The sequence below is a fragment of the Pavona decussata genome, unplaced genomic scaffold (genome assembly GCF_977016875.1).
Source record: "Pavona decussata unplaced genomic scaffold, jaPavDecu1.1 SCAFFOLD_61, whole genome shotgun sequence".
Classification (NCBI taxonomy): Eukaryota; Metazoa; Cnidaria; class Anthozoa; order Scleractinia; family Agariciidae; genus Pavona; species Pavona decussata.
The window spans coordinates 4,017,501-4,035,958 of NW_028145482.1; the positions used below are offsets into that span (position 1 = coordinate 4,017,501).

Below are 18,458 nucleotides of genomic sequence, written 5' to 3' on the forward strand. Positions count from 1 at the left end.
CCCAACAAGCTGGGTAAGCAGATCAATGAACGGTAAGTTCCATCCACATTTAATCCCAGATTCTCACAAAGCTCCCTCAACATTTTAACTGGACAATTTGATAACTTCTTCTCGCTCGCCAAGCTGCATGACTTTATCGATCGCCAACCTAATCTCGACATTCCCGAACCGACTGAGATCAGGGTACGAGATTACCGCCAACCAATACCCAAACGTTCACGGTGCAAGGGACATATGGTCATTTCCTGGATGTTCGGCGGTGTTTGAAAACAGGCTGGCACTTCTTGCTAGTATGAGCTCGACTTCCGTTTCACAGCCACTAAATTTCAACAGTTTTTTGTGACCTGATACACTCTTGTTGCACGACACAAGAGGTAGGATCCCAGACGACAGAATCCTACTTCTTGAATCACATCCACATTCGCCACCGACCAAAAGAGAGAAAGACATTTTCCTTCCTCTGACCAGACGTATCAGCTTTCGGTTAACAGCCGCATTTCGGAAACATGAAAGAAAAGAGTCGGCTCCGAAAGGTTGTTCATTTCAGTAAATAAGTTTTATTAAACTGAAAACCGGGTTTGCGAGATAACTGTCTTTCCTTCGAATTCGATGTAATGACGGCATTTATCCTTTCATGATATTTGTTTTTATTCCATTTCGAGTTTCGTTTCGACTGATTTGCTTTCTTCACTTTGCAAGAGACTCTTTAACCGAGGCACGTATTCAAACAATACTTGGCATTGCTACGGTTTCACGATTGCCGCGGGCCACAGCACACCGTTTTGGACAGAACAGGTACATAATCATAGACATTATGGAGTTCAATACACTTTGGACTTATACTGCCGTCTTGAGGTAAATTGAAGGGGTAAAGTAATGACGGAAGGCCATGTGACGTTTACTGTGAGAAACGGCCCTTCGACAAGGGTAATTTGATACAAACAGGTAAGCTTATTTCAATCCATTTCTTTGTCGGATATGTGAAAATATGTAGTAGTCCCGAAACATTTTATTCTTGGATATTTGAACCACCAAAAAAGGGAAATTTTGGACTGACGCTTTCGAAAAAAAAACAAAAAAACAAACAAACAAACAAACTCAAATACATGCTCAGTCAGTGTCTGGTTCTCCAGGAAACCCATTCCAAAGGGGCAGCACTAAAAGCAGGAATCCGGAATCTGAAATCCGAAATCCAGAATCCAGAATCCGGTTCCAGCGGAAGCCTCAAGATTCAACAATTAGGTTGTACAAAGATTGTCTCCAGAAAACCTTAACATAGTTTCAAAATGAAGATATAGACTATCAAATTTCTTTTCTTTACTGTACGCTCGATCGTTTTTAAATGTTTTAACCGTGAGACCAATCATTTTTCATTTCCGGGAAATAATGACTTAATTAGATTTTTTCTCTGGTGCCACAAATCGAAAAATATAACATTTTCAGACAATTTTTGTACAATCTAATTGATCAATCTTGAGGATTCTTCTGGATCCGGAGTCCAGTTTTCTGTTCCGTACTCCGGATTCCGGATTCCGGATTCCTGATTTTAGTGTTTCCCCTTAGTTTTCAAAATGGCGTCCGTCGGCAAATTTGTCATATTAGCAAACTTCAATGAAGTCGTATCACACAACTAACCGACATCCCAAAAAAATGCCAGCATAACTTTTGACATCTATCCTTTATTTGTATCTGCAGTATAGTTTGAGGTCCTAGTTTGGAGTACCGACATGATTTTTAGGGAGTTATTTTAAGGTACCTCAAAACTATTTGAAAAGAGTATCGAAGGTGGCTTCAAGAAAAAACCCATGACCGTTGTTAAGGAAGAAAATAACCGCTTTTCTTATCACTGCTGAATTTTCTAGAGACCAAACTATAAAGTTCCAGCAAAGGAAGATTTACAGTGTATTTTTAACGAACACTAGAATGCTATGAATATTGTGAAATTTCGATCCAAATTAGCCTTAAAACCAACGCAAACGTTTTTATTAAATTACTCTTAAGGAAACGAATTTTAAAACGAACTAACCCTGTTTTGTTTAGTTTGGGTCAAAGGCCTATCTATGGAAAAAGTATGAGCGAAATCGAATTTTGAGCTGTGTCCGCGATTTGACGATTATATTTGATGCTTAGGGACATTTACTCTTAATGGTTAGAGATTTTCTTGGGACTAAACCTTGAACCTGATAAGGTTAAAAAATAGTTTTGGTGTTTTGCTGGTCCAGATTTTTCCCATCCGCACTTTACGTACGTGTCGCTCTTGAGAGTGCAAAATCAGTCTCGCTGCATCTGCGATAAAACGGTGGATTGTCCCTCTAAAAACGGAAATTATCGTTCTTTTACCGTTGTTAAGTGAAACTGAAGTAAACTTCAGAAGTCGAATAAATTGCTCGAAAGTTCGCCAAAAGCTAAGGCAAGTATTCTGTGATTTATTCTGCTAGATTGAGTTTTCTTTTGGGTACACCCACCAATGTACGGCTTTACTTCAAATCAATCTTTGATCCCCGTTTCTCTGTTTCCCGATCATATTCTTATCCCTTAACCTAGTCCCATTAAGCTTTATAGTGAAAGACAATGTAATTCCAAATAAATTGTCAAACGAAAGCACCTCACAATCCCGGCTGTACCGTTGATTTCAACCACTGATAACAAGTTTTAATTCACTCGCTTAATTAGTTCGGCAACATGCGCATTGAAAGTCTTTTACGAAAGCGAACTTTTGTAGCTGAATACCACGTTATGAGAGCAGAGATTTGAAGGACTGAGTTGTTTTCGTTTGAAGATTTATATCAGGCGTTCGTGCAAGCACTTTAACGATTAATCAAATTAAAAAGGATGAACTGAATACTTATTCACTTGTTTGTAAATGCAAAATTAAAAAGAAAACTGTTTAGTTTTCGGCGATTTTTCCTATCATCCCCCCGTGTCATTTTAACTGTGATCATTTTAGGTAGCGGAAGGGCTTTTCGCAAACCAGTTCACCCTGTTTATGCTAAAACAGGACATAAAAAATAAACACGTTATTAGATGGCATAGGTCGGAATTCGCTCATTTTAGTGCCATCTCATTCATTTTGGCAGCGCTCTATCGATTTTTTTGCGAGTGGTGTATTTTTTTTTTTAATTGTTTTTTAACCATGATTGGTCCGATTTATTTTTGCTACGAAATTAATAAGCTTTCAGGTGATATTTCGGGAGCCTACCTATAAAAACGTTAATGGTAGAAGATCGCTGAAAAACAATAACAGCATCAAATAAGTTTTAAACAGCCTTTATTCATTTCAGTTTAACCTAATACAGCAGTTTTAATCCCTTTTAAAATCTATTTAAATCCCTGGCGACTCACTACCCACGGTGACCACTGGATGATCAAAAAGCGACAGTTCTAAAAACAGTTCACAGAGAATTAAACTTAACGTCCTGTTTTTCACTCACCAAAAATGAAACTAGTGCTCCATAGTCCTGAACTGTTAGTAGTGCGACCGGAAAAAGACTTTTAAAAATCCAAATAGAAACTAAACTTAAACTCAAGTTGTGGCAAATGAACCTTAATGAACCTTAAGTATCCCTTTTACTTCTCTGAAGCATTATTATTTGTTCTTTGTGTTGCCACTACTGCCGAAACTTCTGGCTGATGTGACGAGGATGACGGAAATCTAATGTTGCCTTAGCTCGATGCATCGCAGGCCCAGCAAAACAGGCACCATCCACTACTAAAAGGTATGCAGCTACGTTTACTACGCCGACTTTTGTTCTTCTTGTCACGGCAGCCTTCCTTGAAATGAACCTCCAGTCCTATTTTGCATTGCTTCAGTTTGGTCAGCTTCTTGCTTTTGATTTCCTTGTTGATCTTCCCAACCAATTCAGGTCCAAAAGCTTCTGCAAATATAAAAATGGGAGAAAATAATTAATCATTAAAATTATCAGCACAGCAAACCATCTTTTCCAGGATTGATTCTCCTCCATTTTCCCTCAAGAGAAAACAAGTTAATGAACGATAAAATACGATTTTTACCTTGCACCAAGGTTTCCAGCTCTTGGCTAATTTCCTTCAAACGAGTGCACTCCACAATCTTGTAGTAGAAAAAGGATTTCTCGAACAATTGTTTTTCACTTCCGTTCTCGCTCACCACCTTCATGGTGAGCTCTTTTTTGTAGCCATGGCTCTCGAGATCTGCCTTCTTTAGCAACTGACGCATGTGCTTATTTGAGGTTTTGTAGTCCCGATTGAAAATTTTCAATTGCAACGATTCTTCAGCTCTTGCATCTGTCAAAAAATAAATCAATAAATCAAATCAGAAAAGCGAGAACCATATGAGCGTTAGCCGGAGTATCAAAATGTGAATATTATATTACTAATCCTCGACCGAGCTCAGACGTACCTACAGCTGTGGTAAAAAGAGACAAACCAAGAAGGATAAACGTCAACTCAGAAAGCATCTTCTCGATCGAGGTGACCTTCAGTCAACGGCGACGGTTTGGCAAATTTATTAAACTCCTCAGTTGAAACAAAACAGTTTGTTGAGCCCAGACGTTCCAATTCACGGCAATTTATATCTATCAAGGATGACTGAAAGCTACTTTGGAGACGTGATGAATATTGAAATTATATTCTAACATGAAAAACTTCCCGTCACCAGGAAGGGAAAGACGCGGTCCAAGTTCAGGTACCACGCGCGTGTTGCTAAAACTTTCTTTCTCAGCCGCACTAGGTCCGACATCATTACAATTCTTTGAACGTATTACATCTGCCTGTCCTTCAATAAATATACCAGTAAAATAAGAAAGAAAAAAAGCAGTATTAACACGAAAAACGACTGTCTTCCTGCTTCTTGGACGAGTCGAGACAAACATTTGAATCCGCGCAAAATTTGATGGAGACTGAATAACTAATCATATATGGTGACTGACACACATCAAAAATCGCGATCTTGAAATCAATATTTGTTTAAGGCGCTCATTTAGAAGGCAGGGGGAATGAGTGTAATAAAATGGCACAATTAGAATGGTATAGCTCAGAATAATCCCAACACTCTAAAGCCACCGCTGTCTCAACGATGATTTTGAAACAACTGAAGCCGACGCTTGTGCTCCTTGTGCTTGAGTGTGTGCTTCGGAGCGTTGCTATTACAAACCGTGTGATACATAAATAAAACAAAACTGAAATTTTATTTTGGCTAAATGGCCGATGTTGCTCGTTTATAGTTTAAAAAATATCTCTCCTGGACTAAGTGATATTGCGAAGAGTTTTCTTTTTCTATTATAAACTTTGTTTAAACTGAGTTGTTTATGCATGTGTTAAGACTCAATGCAGCTTGATTAGACAGAGATTTTAATAAGTTTAAAGATTATTCAAAACCGCACACCCAAGCACTAGAACTTTGCCTGAATTGCTTTAACTAACTGTTTCGTGAGAAACATCGACAACTTAGTGTGATAATTGTTACATGTTTACTTGATATCAGGGTCAAGGTTTCTTTTGTCAGATTTCAATATACTTAACGTTACAAATCGTGTGGCGGCAAAAACTACGGTACGTTGCACTCGATTTCTGTGAGAATCACCAGGATGAAAATCTGCCTGACTTATAGGGTCTTGTTTTGCACGGCAATGCCAAACAGGTTGACTATCAAGCACACCAGTTTTTCTCTTAACACTGAGAGTCAACATGGACTGTAAATTGGCCATTGTGTTTTTCTATAGCGACAAGTTCCAAACTTTGAAACAACATGAAAATGTTTCCCAGTCGTAAGATCTTTTTCTGTTTACGATCATTCTATATGTTGTTTCTTTCTTTTCCGCTATGATTTTGAACTTCCTCGGCCGGAAAACTGCGCAGGCAGATTGCATGACTCCGTCCCTGAGGAGTTCTTTGTTTAACTGAACATTGCTTCTTTTTACTTAATTATCAATTGTTTTATTAGTATTTATAGACTTGCAAACTTTTTTTTTTCCTTATTATCACTGGATAATGTCATTTAGTAAACATCGAAACGTCATCTTTCTTTTCACGATTCTCAAGATAAACTTGGAAGATGTATTATCGCAGATTTTTTTGGTTAAACGAATTTAAAAGAAGTAGGTGTTTAATTTCGAAGCGGTGAATTTGGGGCAGACAAAGGTATTATTCCACCTGTCAGTTTTAGTAGACTGCGTCAACGCACACGAAACAACATTGTGCATAAACTGAAGATTTATCACTTTGCCGGAAAATTACACTGATTTACGGAAATGGTTCTTTCAGGCACAGGTAGCATTTCAGTCCATCGATCCCCAGACTGAGACCTGGTAAATATAACAGCACAAATATCGAATACAACGCTTGACGTTGAGATCTGAGTGGCCAAAAAGTCCAACAGAGTGAACACTCGGTTGTTATATTCCACAACACTGAATCAGTACAAAAATGTTACCTATGAATTACCGTTATTCTCAGGTTCAACAAGGTTGAAGTTGTCACGACATTTTACGGAGGAATTAAATGATATATAACTGAATTAGCAGCTACTAAATTTGTACTGGCTTGCCATTCTATCTCTTGTCAAGTAGCGACTGAGATAAAATACAAGTCAAACATAGGTGCAGGATTAACCCAGTTAATGTCACGATAGCTCAGTGTTATTAATAATAATGCTATGCTACATAATACACTCTTTTCTGTTTTGATCTCTTGTCGCTAAACAACGACTTAGTCCTGAATTACTCAGCCCAGAGAAAAGTACTGAAAAAATCGTTCACAAAATGTATTGTTAGCTGTATCGTAACTAGTGGAGGAGGCCAAATGTTTTCAATAGTGCTGAGCGCATCCAACAATTGTCAGATTTCAATCTGATATGTTGCAATAGGTTTATGTTCCCGACCTAGTAGCAGCCGCAAAAGTGATTTCAAAGCAAAATCACAACCACACGATGTTCCTTAATTGGGCCAAATAAAAATCTCTCTCAAGGGCTGTAAAACCGGTATCTGGTTTCTTTGCAGTCCTTTGAGATTTTGTTTGGTATAGATCCAGCGATTCCTTTATATTCTTGGCCAGAAAACACCAGTTAATGGCATTAAACCACTTCAGTCGTTACTTTCACAATGTGGCTTCAAAATTTCCCTAGGGTTACAAAACAACTAAGCTGGGAAGTTTGAAGCAGTGAAATTAAGTTTAGCAAGTAAATTAAAAATATTAGCAGCGGCTAAGACGGAAATGAGGAGAGAAAATTCGATCCCAAGTGATCAGCAAACCACTCACGATCCAGCAGTAGTATCAAGCTAGCAAGGATTTTAGCCTTGGTCGGCATCCAACAAGGGCTTCAACGATAAATTAATGAACAATATTGATCTGGTTGAATTTTGTCGCGTTCATTACAGATTCGTATGTATTTGGACATCACTCAAATATGAACACAGATTTGCAAACAAATAAACTCAAGCATACCAAATGAAGGAGTCACAAATTTCCGGTAATTTTGGAGCATTACCGTTTACCATATGTTAACGATTTTTTTTTTCGAGGTTATCTTAAATATATTATGATCGATGATGGAGCGCGCCGAACAGATTTTACATTTTCGTTCATGTGCTACTGAACACACAACTCCCTCCGTCGATATGCAAAACCAAAAACGGGGGTTCGTTTAGAAATCATTGCATGAATGTGACAAAAAGTAAAAGCCTACCTTTGACCACTTTAAGATATATGCATCACTGGTCATGACAGTCCCTCACGTACACAGCAATGTCCTGGAAGATATATGGATGGATGCTATTGAAACGAGTTTACTGAACCACCAAGGAGAAAAGAAACGTTTCATGATAAAACATGAAGCTATTTCGTAGTTTCTTCTAAAGCGAATGAATAGACAGGCTACTATCAATGATAATGAAGTTTAAAAACAAATGTTATATCAATAAAACCTGATGTTTGTTCCTCAGACGAGATGACAGACATTAACTGATCACAATTCAATGTGCTCTTTTCCACATCGAATTTGAATTTTCAACTGAAATTGTCATAATAACCCGTCATTGTATTCTTCACGAAGGCTCAACGAGACGTCACGGGAATGCACGTGATCCGCTGAAGGAAATGAGGGTGGGCGCAAGATTAGATACCTACAATCATGGACAAAAGTTGTTGAGACACATGAAAATTACCAACCTTTTTTCCCTAGGTGTAAATTCTCCTCACTCCCCTCGTGAAAGATAGCTTCCCCCTCCCCCTTTTTCAATGTTGGAAACAAAATAAACATCTACGAAGTGTTTTGCAACATTGTTTGGGGGAAGGGGAGGGGTGACTACAGACTGAAAAAGGTGTTTTCATTCAAATACAAAATACCATTGTTAGTTCGAAAGCGTTAGTTTTGGTAAATTGTCTCAACACTTTTGTCCATGATTATTGTAGCTTTTTCGTTTAGTTAAAAAGATGAGAATGCATTATATTAGAAGAAGATTCGTGACATATTAGTCAATTCAGAGCCGACAACTTGATATCGAATTGGAAAAAATCTGTTATCGTAATGTCGTGGTAGCACCTCGTACTGTCTCTAAGTACTTTATAGTGAGGCATATCTAGGTAATGGATCACTAACCTTCAAAAAGTAACAGTTACTTGTGTATTATACCTATAATTTTCTGCAAGAATTATTCATTTTTGTATTATTTGTGCATTGTGATTTGACTATTGTGTTTTTAGGCCAGACTACTTAACATTCAGAAATACACCTACTGCTCCAACCTGCCTACGGGGCCAAACAATATTGGGAGGAAAATCAAAAAATTTTTCTCCATATTCCACACCTTAATGATCAGGTCTTTTTATACAAGGACTGTATATCAGAAGCTACAAACACGACATCTTTCTCAACAACTCTGATAAAATCGGTTTGTCTCGACGTGACAACAAATGGTTTATTTAAGAAGATGGAATAAATCAGCTTTTAAGCTGTAGGGTATTATTTGATAGGTGAATGAGTTTTTTTATTATTTGGTTATTTTGACATGATGATAGCTTTGATAAGGATGGCTGGGTTTTGTTTGGGTTTGTCTAGACTCAGACTGAGAGTCTTTTGGTGTTGCAGGTTTCGGGTTTGAGCATGGAGTGTTGGATTTTTAACCATTAACAGTTTTTAAGGAATTTTCAGAGATTTTCTCGGGACTAAACCTTGAACCTGATACGGTTAAAATATCCTTTTGGTGTTTTATTTAACTTATGCAGGTCCAGATTTTTCCCATCCGCACTTTGCGTACGTGTCTCTCTTGAGAGTACAAAATCAGTTTCGCTGCATCTGCGATTAAACGGTGGATTGTCCCTCTAAAATCGGAGCTTTTAATTTTCAACTGAGATTTCGGGGCCTACCTATAAAAACGTTAATGGTGGAAGATCGCTGAAAAACAATAACTGCATCTAATAAGTTTTGAATCAGCCTTTATTCATTTCAGTTTAACCTAATACAGCAGTTTTAATCCCATTTAAAATCTATTTAAATCCCTGGCGACTCAATGCCACCATTGGATAATCAAAAAGAAACAGTTCTAAAAAACAGTTCACAGAGAATTAAACTTTACGTCCCGTTTTTCTCTTGTTTTGCTCTGTTTTGCTTGATATGGAAAAAGAACCAAAAACATTTCACTCACCAAAAATGAAACTAGTGCTCAATAGTCCTGAACTGTAAGTAAATCCAAATGGAAACTAAACTTAAACTTAAGTTGTGGCAAATGAACCTAACTGAACCTTAAGTATCCCTTTTACTGCTCTGAAGCATTTTTAATTTGTTCTTTGTCTTGCTACTACTGTTGAAATTTCTGGCTGATGTGACGAGCATGGCCGAAATCTAATGTTGCCTTAGCCCGATAGCTCTGCGTTCCAGCATAACAAGCACCAGTTGCAGCCACGTTTACTACGGCGACTTTTGTTCTTCTTGTCACGGCAGCCGCCAAATTCCTTGAAATGAACCTCCAGTCCTATTTTGCATTGCTTCATTTTGGTCAGCTCCTTGGTTTTGATTTCCTTGTTGATCTTCCCAACCATTTCAGGTCCAATCGCATCTGCATATATAAAAATGGGAGAAAAGAATTAATCATTAAAATTATCAGCACAGCAAACCATCTTTTCCAGGGTTTATTCTCCTCCATTTTCCCTCAACAGAAAACAAGTTAGTGAAATACGATTTTTACCTTGCAACAAGCTTTCCAGCTCTTGGCTAATTTCCTTTAGACGAGTGCAGTTCACAATCTTGTAGTAGAAGACGGATTTCTCGAACACTTGTTTGTCACTCCCGTTCTCGCTCACCATCTTCGTGACAAGCTCTTTTTTGTAGCCATGGCTCTCGAGATCTGCTTTCTTTAGCAACTCGCGCATCTTCTCTTTTGAGGCTCTGTAGTTTGGATTGAAAATTTTCACATCCAACGATTCTTGAGCTTTTGCATCTGTAAAAAAAATAGTAAATAAATAAATAAATAAATAAATAAAATCAGAAAAGCGAGAACCATATGAGCGTTAGCCGGAATATCAAAATCTGAATATTATATTACTAATCCTCGACCGAGCTTAGACGTACCTACAGCTGTGGTAAAAAGAGACAAACCAAGAGAGATTAAGGTCAACCCAGAAAGCATCATCTTGATCGAGGTGACTATTAGTCAAAGGCGACGGTTTGGAAAATTAAACTCCTCAGTTGCAACAAAACAGCTTGTTGAGCCCAGACGTTCCAATTCACGGCAATTTATATCTATCAAGGATGACTCACATCTACTTTGGAGACTTGATAAATATTGAAATTATATTCTAACATGAAAAACTTCCCGTTACTAGGTGTCGCCAGAGATAGGGAAAGACGCGGTCCAAGTTCAGCTACCACGTGTTGCTAAAACTGTCTTGCTCAGCACTAGATCCGACATCATCACAATTCTTTGAACGTATTACATCTGCCTGTCCTTCAATAAATATACCAGTAAAATAAGAAAAAAAGCAATATTGACAAGAAAAACGACACACAAAAAAGGAAATATCGAAATACAACTACATTTTAACTGTCTTCCTGCTTCTTGGACGAGTCGAGAGAAACGTTTGAATCCGCGCAACACTTCAGACGGGCACGGAATAAACTTATCATATATGGTGACCTACACACATCAAAAAATCCTGAGCTTGAAATCAATATTTGTTCAAGGCGCTCATTTAGAAGGCAGGGGGACAGAGTTTAATAAAATGGCACAATTAGAATGGTATAGCTCAGAATAATCCTAACACTCTAAAGCCACCGCTATCTCAACGATGATTTTGAAACAACTGAAGCCGAACCTTGTGTCAGTGTGCTTCGGGGCGTTGCTATTACAAACCGTGTGATTATAAATAAAATAAAACTGGAATTTTATTTTGGCCAAGTGGCCGATGTTGCACGTTTTTGGTTTAAAAAATATCTCTCCTGGACTAAGTGATATTGCGAAGAGTTTTCTTTTTCTATTATACATTTTGTTTAAACCGAGATTAAATCATTTCGTTGTTTATGTGTTGTTTGTTATGCCAATGCAACTTAATTAGACAGATTTTTATTAGTTTAAAATTTATTGAAAACCGCACACCCAGACACTAGAACTACCCCAAGTGCTTTAATTATAACTTGCTGTTCCCTGAGAAACATCGACAACTTAGCGTGACTTGCGATCTAGAATTGTTACATTTTTACTTGATATACTGTTGTCAAGGCCTTCTTTTCTCAGCCTGATTTCAATATACTTTACGTTACAAATCGTGTGGCGGCAAAAATTACGGTACGTTGCATTCGATTTCTGTGAGAATAACCAGGATGAAAATCTGCCTGACTTATAGGGTCTTGTTTTACATGGCAATGCCAAACAGGTTGACTGTCAAGCAAACCAATCTTTCCATTACCACTGAGAGTTAACATGGACTATAAATTGGCCATTGTGTTTTTCTATAGCGACAAGTTCCAAACAATGAAACTACGTGAAAATGTTTCCCAGTCGTAAGATCGTTCTCTGTTTAAACGATCATTCTATATGTTGTTTCTTTATTTTTCGCTATGATTTTGAACTTAATTCCTCGACCGGAAACTTGCGCAGACAGATTGAGTCCGTCCCTGCGGAGTTCTTTCTTTAACTGAACATTGCTTCTTTTTACTTAATTATCCATTGTTTTATTTGTATTTATAGACTTGTAAACTTTTCCCCTTATTTTCACTGGATAATGTCATTTAGTAAACATCGAAACGTCGTCATTTTTTGTACGATTCTCAAGATAAACTTAGAGGTTTAAATTTAAAAGAAAGAGCCGTTTTAATTTCGCAGCGGTGAAATTGGGGCAGACAAAAGTATTATTCGACGTGTCAGTTTTAGTAGACTGCGTCAACGCACATGAAGCAACACTGCGCATAAACTGAAGATTTATTACGGTGAAAAATTACACTGCTTTGCGTAAATGTATGAAATAGCTTACAGTATGAAACAGCTTAGGAAAAACGCGCTCGCTGGTAAATAACGATAAGTTTGTCAGTTTCAATTCCTGATAAATATTGATATTTTAGTTGACTGGCAACATGAAAAACCTCCCGTTAACTACCAGGGGCCCAGTATTGTCAGCGACTAAGTTTACGTCAGGCAAACCAAAAGACCTTCAGCCATAAAATATTAACACTTATTCGGAAATGGTTCTTTCAGGCCCAGTTTTATTCAGGTGGCAGGTGGTTTCTTTGAAGATCTTTGAGATGTTTTTTTTTTTTTTTTTGCTCATCCGAGTTAGCTCAGTGATTTCAGTTCCCTCAGTATGTTCTTGGCCAGAAAACTCCAGTTAACGGCATTAAACCACTAAGTTTCAATATATATTGGTGAATCGAAAGGCTCCCTTTATTTCTCGCTCCGGTCTTTACTTTCACAATCTGGCTTCAAAATTTCCCTAGGTTTACTTAATAACTAAGCTGGGAAGTTTGAATGAAGCAGTTGAATGAAGTTTAGCAAGTGAAGTAAAAATATTAGCAGCGGCTCGACGGAAATGAAGAGAGAGAATTCGATTCCAACTGATCAGCAAACAACGCACGATCGAGTAGTATCAAGCTAGCCTCTTAGCAAGGATTTTAGCCTTGGTCGGCATCTAATTAACAAGGGCTTCAACGATAAATTAATAAAAGATATTGATCTGGCTGAATTTCGTCGCGTTGATTACAGATTCGTATGTATTTGGAAATCACTCAAATATGAACACAGATTTGCAAACAAATAAACTCAAGCATACCAAATGAAGGAGTCACAAATTTCCGGTAATTTTGGAGCATTACCGTTCTGACCCTAAGTTAACGATTTTTTTTTTCGAGGTCATCTTCAATACATTATGATCGATGATGGAGCGCGCCGAACAGATTTTCCATTTTCGTTCATGTGCTACTGAACACACAACTCCCTCCGTCGGGGATACGCAAAACCAAGAACGGGGGGTTCGTTTAGAAATCGTTGCCTGAAAGTGACAAAAAGTAAAAGCCTACCTGTGACCATTTGAAGATATATGCTCTCTACTCATGATAGTCCCTCACGTACACAGCAATGTTCTGGAAGACACATCGATGGCTGATATTGAAACGAGTTTACTGAACCACCAAGGAGAAGAAAAATGTTTCATGCTATTTCCTGGTTCCTTCTAAAGCGAATGTGGACACTGCTGTAATAATTAACTGATTACAATTCAGTGTGCTCTTTCACATCGAATTTGAATTTTCAATTGAAATTGTCATAATAATCCGTTACTGTATTCTTCACGAACGCTCAACGAGACGTCACGGGAATGCACGTAATCCGCTGAAGGAAATGAGGGCGGGCGCAAGATTAGATACCTAGGCAACAGACTTTCAGCAGAAAAACTCCAAATACTCTCTTAACCAACTATAACCCGCTATGAACCAACAACAGGAATTCTTAGGATGAACACAAGTCAAACATGCCTTACCAAAATGTCACCATTGACTTCTCTGTGTTGCTCTCTTGACCATTTTAAACGTTGTTTTACATATGTGTTGAAGAAGAGTTGAAGTATTGTAATTGGGCATTTTTGGAGAAAAGTGAACGTTGGGGAACACATTACAAACAACAGGAATTACTTTCCGAAGAGAATAATGAATAGTTAGTTTTATGGGATTTAATTATTGCACGTGAATTATAGCCAATGTCAAGAATGTTACAAAACTATTACTTCCCAGTACTTCTGAGAAACTCAAATATACGTAAGGACTCCAAAATGCCCCTTAATTTAATTAGATACAAGGTTGGATATTTCTGACAGTATGATTTTCCTTAAACTTTCACGAAACGTCAATCTGAAAAGACATGTGGGTTCAGCACAATGGTTTAATTTAAAGACAGCAGAGCGGCACCTTTCAAAAGCTCTATTTTCACTAGACCTTGATTACCTGTAGCTGCATTGTTTTTTAGGGTTGGAAACATTGTTCTGTTGTTCGTTCTTTTATGCCTTCTCGACCAACCATCGGTGCAGATCCCTTTAAAGATATTTCACAAAACAGTTGGTAAATCAATTCAAAAATACTTTTGTTCTTGGGCCATCTTAGCTTGATCAGAAATAAAATACAAACAGCGGTGATAAACATAATAAACTTGCGCATTTTATATAACTTAACGTTTCGTATACTAGTCAACATACATTCTAAACTTAAATCAATTGAATAATTTACACAGATCAATTCAAAACTGTTTTCCGACGAGGGACTGGGGCTAGTTGTAAGAAGAAACACAGTATGATCTACGCAAAATGTAAATAAATAATGTTTTTATAAATAATAGCAAAACTAAATTATATTTAGCAGTTAGGTATAACAACATAACAGCATATAACAAATTTCGACTTTGCCACCAAGAAGAATAATCTTTAGGGCTGTTACGACCCTGCCAATTTCCCATGCTGTGATGCCATCCTGTTTGCAGGCTGTCTCTCCTTATAAGGGGCAAAATTACTGTCGAAAGTAATGTTGTTTTTTTTTTTGTTTTGTTTTGTTTTTTTTATTTATTACGTTTCAGTATTTATAGTTTACTTAAACATCGCAGGTTTGTAGTGCACGAGATATGGTATTTTGGTAGTTTTCATAATATTTGGAGAGGCATTAATTAATGGACAAAAATCAAAGTGCCAGTGTGTATTTATCTTTTGTCAAACTATACTCAGATTTCTTATAGTCTTATCCTTTTCAAATAAAAAAAAAATAATCCTTTTCAGACGAAATCTTGTTATTTCGAACGCTGTATTAATCAGCAAAGCATAGTTCATTGGAGGGTAAAGACCAAATAAGTGTTGTGTAAAATAATTTTCAGCGAACGCAACAAAACATAGACTAAAAATTGGTAAATACAATTTGACTCCAAAAAGTAGAAAAGGCCTTACAATGCAGACCTTTTGATTGTAGAAATGTTTTGGTGTATGAAATTACATTTCAAAGTTTGCATTTTGTGGTTCACCCTGTTGGCAATGTTATTAGAATTATAAAATGTAATCTTCACCTGTCATTTTTTTAACCTCACGATGTGCGATGTATTGAAGGTTCGTCCTTTCCAGAACTAGGTCAGTTTAAATTCAAATTTGTATGTAATTTGTCGGCCACTGTTTTTCTTTCTTTTTTTTATTATTTTTTTTTAATGGAAGTAAGCAAGAGTGGAGTAAGTCAAAACAATATATGTGATATACATCTCAGTGTTATCACTCGAGACTCTTCAAAGTAACCGCAACAGAAAAATAGAAAACTGCCTCTCAGAGCACTAGATGATGTTACAGTGCGAGTACTGTTACCAGGGTCACTTAAACACAACTGGCCAATCAGATTGCAGGACAAGAACAAAGAATTTCAACCAAAGCCAATTGAACCAATCATGAGTAGACAGAAAACAACAGTTAAAACCCAAAGTTTTGGAATTATTCACTGTTCGTATCCCACCGTGATCTGATTGGCCAATTTTAAGTGACCCTGGTAATAGTCGCACTGTGACTGCTTTTCCCAATTAATCCAAGGAAATTTTAGTCACAGGAAAGAAAGATTTCCAGGTGAGCATATCGATTAATTTTCCTCAGTTATCGTGTAATACTGGATGCATATTAACACGAAGGCTGCTCCATGCAGTAGAACAGAATGATTTAACGCACGTTTTGAATGTAAATAACAAAAACGGAACAAATGAGTTTGTGAGATTTACCAACCGATAGTTATCTGATAATAGGTACTAGAAAACTCGTAAATAAATTAGTGAAAGGAATAATTTGCGCTTTGTCTCAGGAGGCTTCGTGTTTGAGACAAGTAAACGCGCCAGTTCCTTTTCTGAGTTTTGTGAAAGTGGCTCTAAAAAAAGTACGATTTTCTTTGATTGCCAAAATAAATAATCTCGTCACAAAATCATCACCGCCCCAGGGTAACATCAATGTATGCATGCATAAGAACATGATATGTATGCCTTACTGATTGCATCCGGCGAATTACCCCTTTTGTGTGGACATTTATCACTGTTCAAATCTCGAGCGCTTATTACATCGCACGCGGACTATCGCAAGAAATTTTTGTGTAACTGAACAGACAATACAGACACAGCAACAAGGAACGCATTTAGCCAACGTACTCAGTGGAAAACGCTTGGAACATTTGAAAAATCACAAAGACGTGTAAAAAGAATCTTGAATATACGTCAAGAGCATGTTTAACTTGGAAGGACAAGTATGTATGACTGTCCGAGCTCCATTTTTTCTCTCCTTCTTCACCGCCGTTGTTTCAGGGCTTTTTTCGCTTGTTACTGTTCCTTGCAACATCTTGGTATGCCTCACGATCTTGAAAAGCCCTGCTCAGTTCAAAAGCCTCCGCACACCCTTCACGTACTTCATCCTCAATCTTGCTGTGACCGATTTGCTGGTTGGAGCAGTGACAGAGCCAACCTCAGTAGTTTATCACATCATGGAAGCATACTCGGTTTCTTCTCCGCGCGCAATCAGATGTTTGCAAGTGCTGTATTTTCTTCCGTGCACTGTTTCCGTGTTTAGCATACTGGCGCTAACGCTCGAGCGTTGTTTTGCAATTTCAAAACCGTTCAAATACAGGCAGAGTGTAAGGAACTCCAGGGTGTTTCTGGCTTCGGGCGTGATATGGCTTTTGTCGCCCGTGTTTTTAGTGCCGTATTTCTCGATGGGTTACCGTGCTTTTTCGTTCGTTTTTGCCAATGTTGTCATCTTACTGACATTCTGCATCGTGGTTTACGCGTACTTAAAGATCATCAGAGCAATTCAACACAGGAAGAAATTTCGAAAGGAAAGTCTTCAGGGATTATGTCCAGCGAATCAAAAGGCTACACTGTTTGAAGAAAAGATGACTAGCACGTTTATTTTGATTTTGATTCTGTTCGCAGTTTGCTACGTGACACCGTGTCTGTTGATGTACGTAATGAATTTATGTAAACCTTGCTCATGTGATGTTATCCACTGGTTAAGACACCACTTTTCTCGCCGTGACGTTCAATTCTGCAATTAATCCATTCCTGTATGCATGGCGCCTTCCCAGCTTTCGCCGCGGGCTTAGAGCTGTGATGCCCGGATGTAAACCTCCCAAGGCATTGGCTAGATACAGCCAATCAGGAGTTGGCTAAACTCTGACAGAGTGCTCACTCAGATGTTAATCTTCCCTTTGGAAATGGGCCAAAAATGGTTTACGGTTTTAAATTCAAAGAAATAAAGTAATCGAAAACGAAACCAACAAAACTGAAGGAACACCAGCGGGACAAAATTCTCAATAAAGAGGACGATGTTAATATGAGGCACCGTCATTTTAATAAATTAGAAGAGTGCTCACTTATTAATTTACTTTCCCGAAGTATCTTGGGGAATGGTGGCTCAACCTACAAGAAAGTTAACAAGTGCACTTATTCGCAGGCTAGAGAAAGTAATGTATTCAGTTCACGGAGGTAAAAGTAAGAACCGCGGAGAGCAGGTTGATGTGTTTAAAATCATTCAAATTTCGTCTCGAGGGAAAGCTGTGGGTAAAAAAGAAGGATTAGATAGTCATCAAATTCTCAGAATTTACATTTAAAAAAAGGTTTGGCAAATATCAAGGAGAATTTCTATCTGAATCTGAGAACAAGTAAGAACCGCGGAGAGCAGGTTAATGTGTTTACAATCGTTTCAAATTTCGTCTTGAAGCAAAGTTATGAGTAAAAAAAAAAAAGGTTTGATAGTCATCAGATTCTCACAACTTAAATTTAAAAAAAAAGGTATGGCAAATATCAAAGAGAATTTCTATTTGAATCTGTGAACAAGAGAGTGCAGGGGGTCAAAGGTCATGCCATTCACAATGAGGCTTACTTTTAAAAGAGTAAAATTGCTTTCAGTCTTAAAAGATAAATAAAAAATGTGGCGTGCACCACAACACGTTCCCAAGTTTGATCCCCCAAGGTAGTTTTTACCCGACAGCGATGCCATTTCAGACATTACATGGC

General features: G+C 37.7%; 3 protein-coding genes and 1 pseudogene across 3 annotated transcripts in view; 2 read left to right on the forward strand and 2 right to left on the reverse strand.

Annotated features, from left to right (window-relative positions):
• Positions 1-18,458, forward strand: part of LOC146479183 (matrilin-1-like) — an 80,015-nt gene that overhangs the window by 40,994 nt on the left and 20,563 nt on the right. The window lies entirely within an intron of this gene.
• On the reverse strand, positions 3,664-4,570 carry LOC146479185 (uncharacterized). Its single transcript, XM_085111136.1, has 3 exons — positions 4,379-4,570; positions 4,012-4,263; positions 3,664-3,875 (listed from the first exon to the last, which is right to left on the reverse strand). The coding sequence occupies exons 1-3, from the start codon at positions 4,434-4,436 to the stop codon at positions 3,664-3,666; spliced, it is 522 nt and encodes a 173-aa protein (XP_084967262.1). The 5' UTR covers positions 4,437-4,570.
• LOC146479186 (uncharacterized) lies at positions 9,392-10,732 on the reverse strand. Its single transcript, XM_085111436.1, has 4 exons — positions 10,541-10,732; positions 10,158-10,409; positions 9,618-10,028; positions 9,392-9,561 (listed from the first exon to the last, which is right to left on the reverse strand). The coding sequence occupies exons 1-3, from the start codon at positions 10,599-10,601 to the stop codon at positions 9,826-9,828; spliced, it is 516 nt and encodes a 171-aa protein (XP_084967562.1). The 5' UTR covers positions 10,602-10,732; the 3' UTR covers positions 9,392-9,561; positions 9,618-9,825.
• Positions 16,506-18,326, forward strand: LOC146479187 (melatonin receptor type 1B-like; annotated as a pseudogene).

Coding starts and splice junctions, on each gene's coding strand:
- LOC146479185 (XM_085111136.1), bottom strand. CDS start 4,436: ATGCTTTCTGAGTTGACGTTTATCCTTCTTGGTTTGTCTCTTTTTACC. Junction 4,264..4,378: donor TCTTTTTACCACAGCTGTAG/GTACGTCTGAGC, acceptor ATTTTTTGACAG/ATGCAAGAGCTGAAGAATCG. Junction 3,876..4,011: donor GCTGGAAACCTTGGTGCAAG/GTAAAAATCGTA, acceptor TTATATTTGCAG/AAGCTTTTGGACCTGAATTG.
- LOC146479186 (XM_085111436.1), bottom strand. CDS start 10,601: ATGATGCTTTCTGGGTTGACCTTAATCTCTCTTGGTTTGTCTCTTTTT. Junction 10,410..10,540: donor TCTTTTTACCACAGCTGTAG/GTACGTCTAAGC, acceptor TTTTTTTTACAG/ATGCAAAAGCTCAAGAATCG. Junction 10,029..10,157: donor GCTGGAAAGCTTGTTGCAAG/GTAAAAATCGTA, acceptor TTATATATGCAG/ATGCGATTGGACCTGAAATG.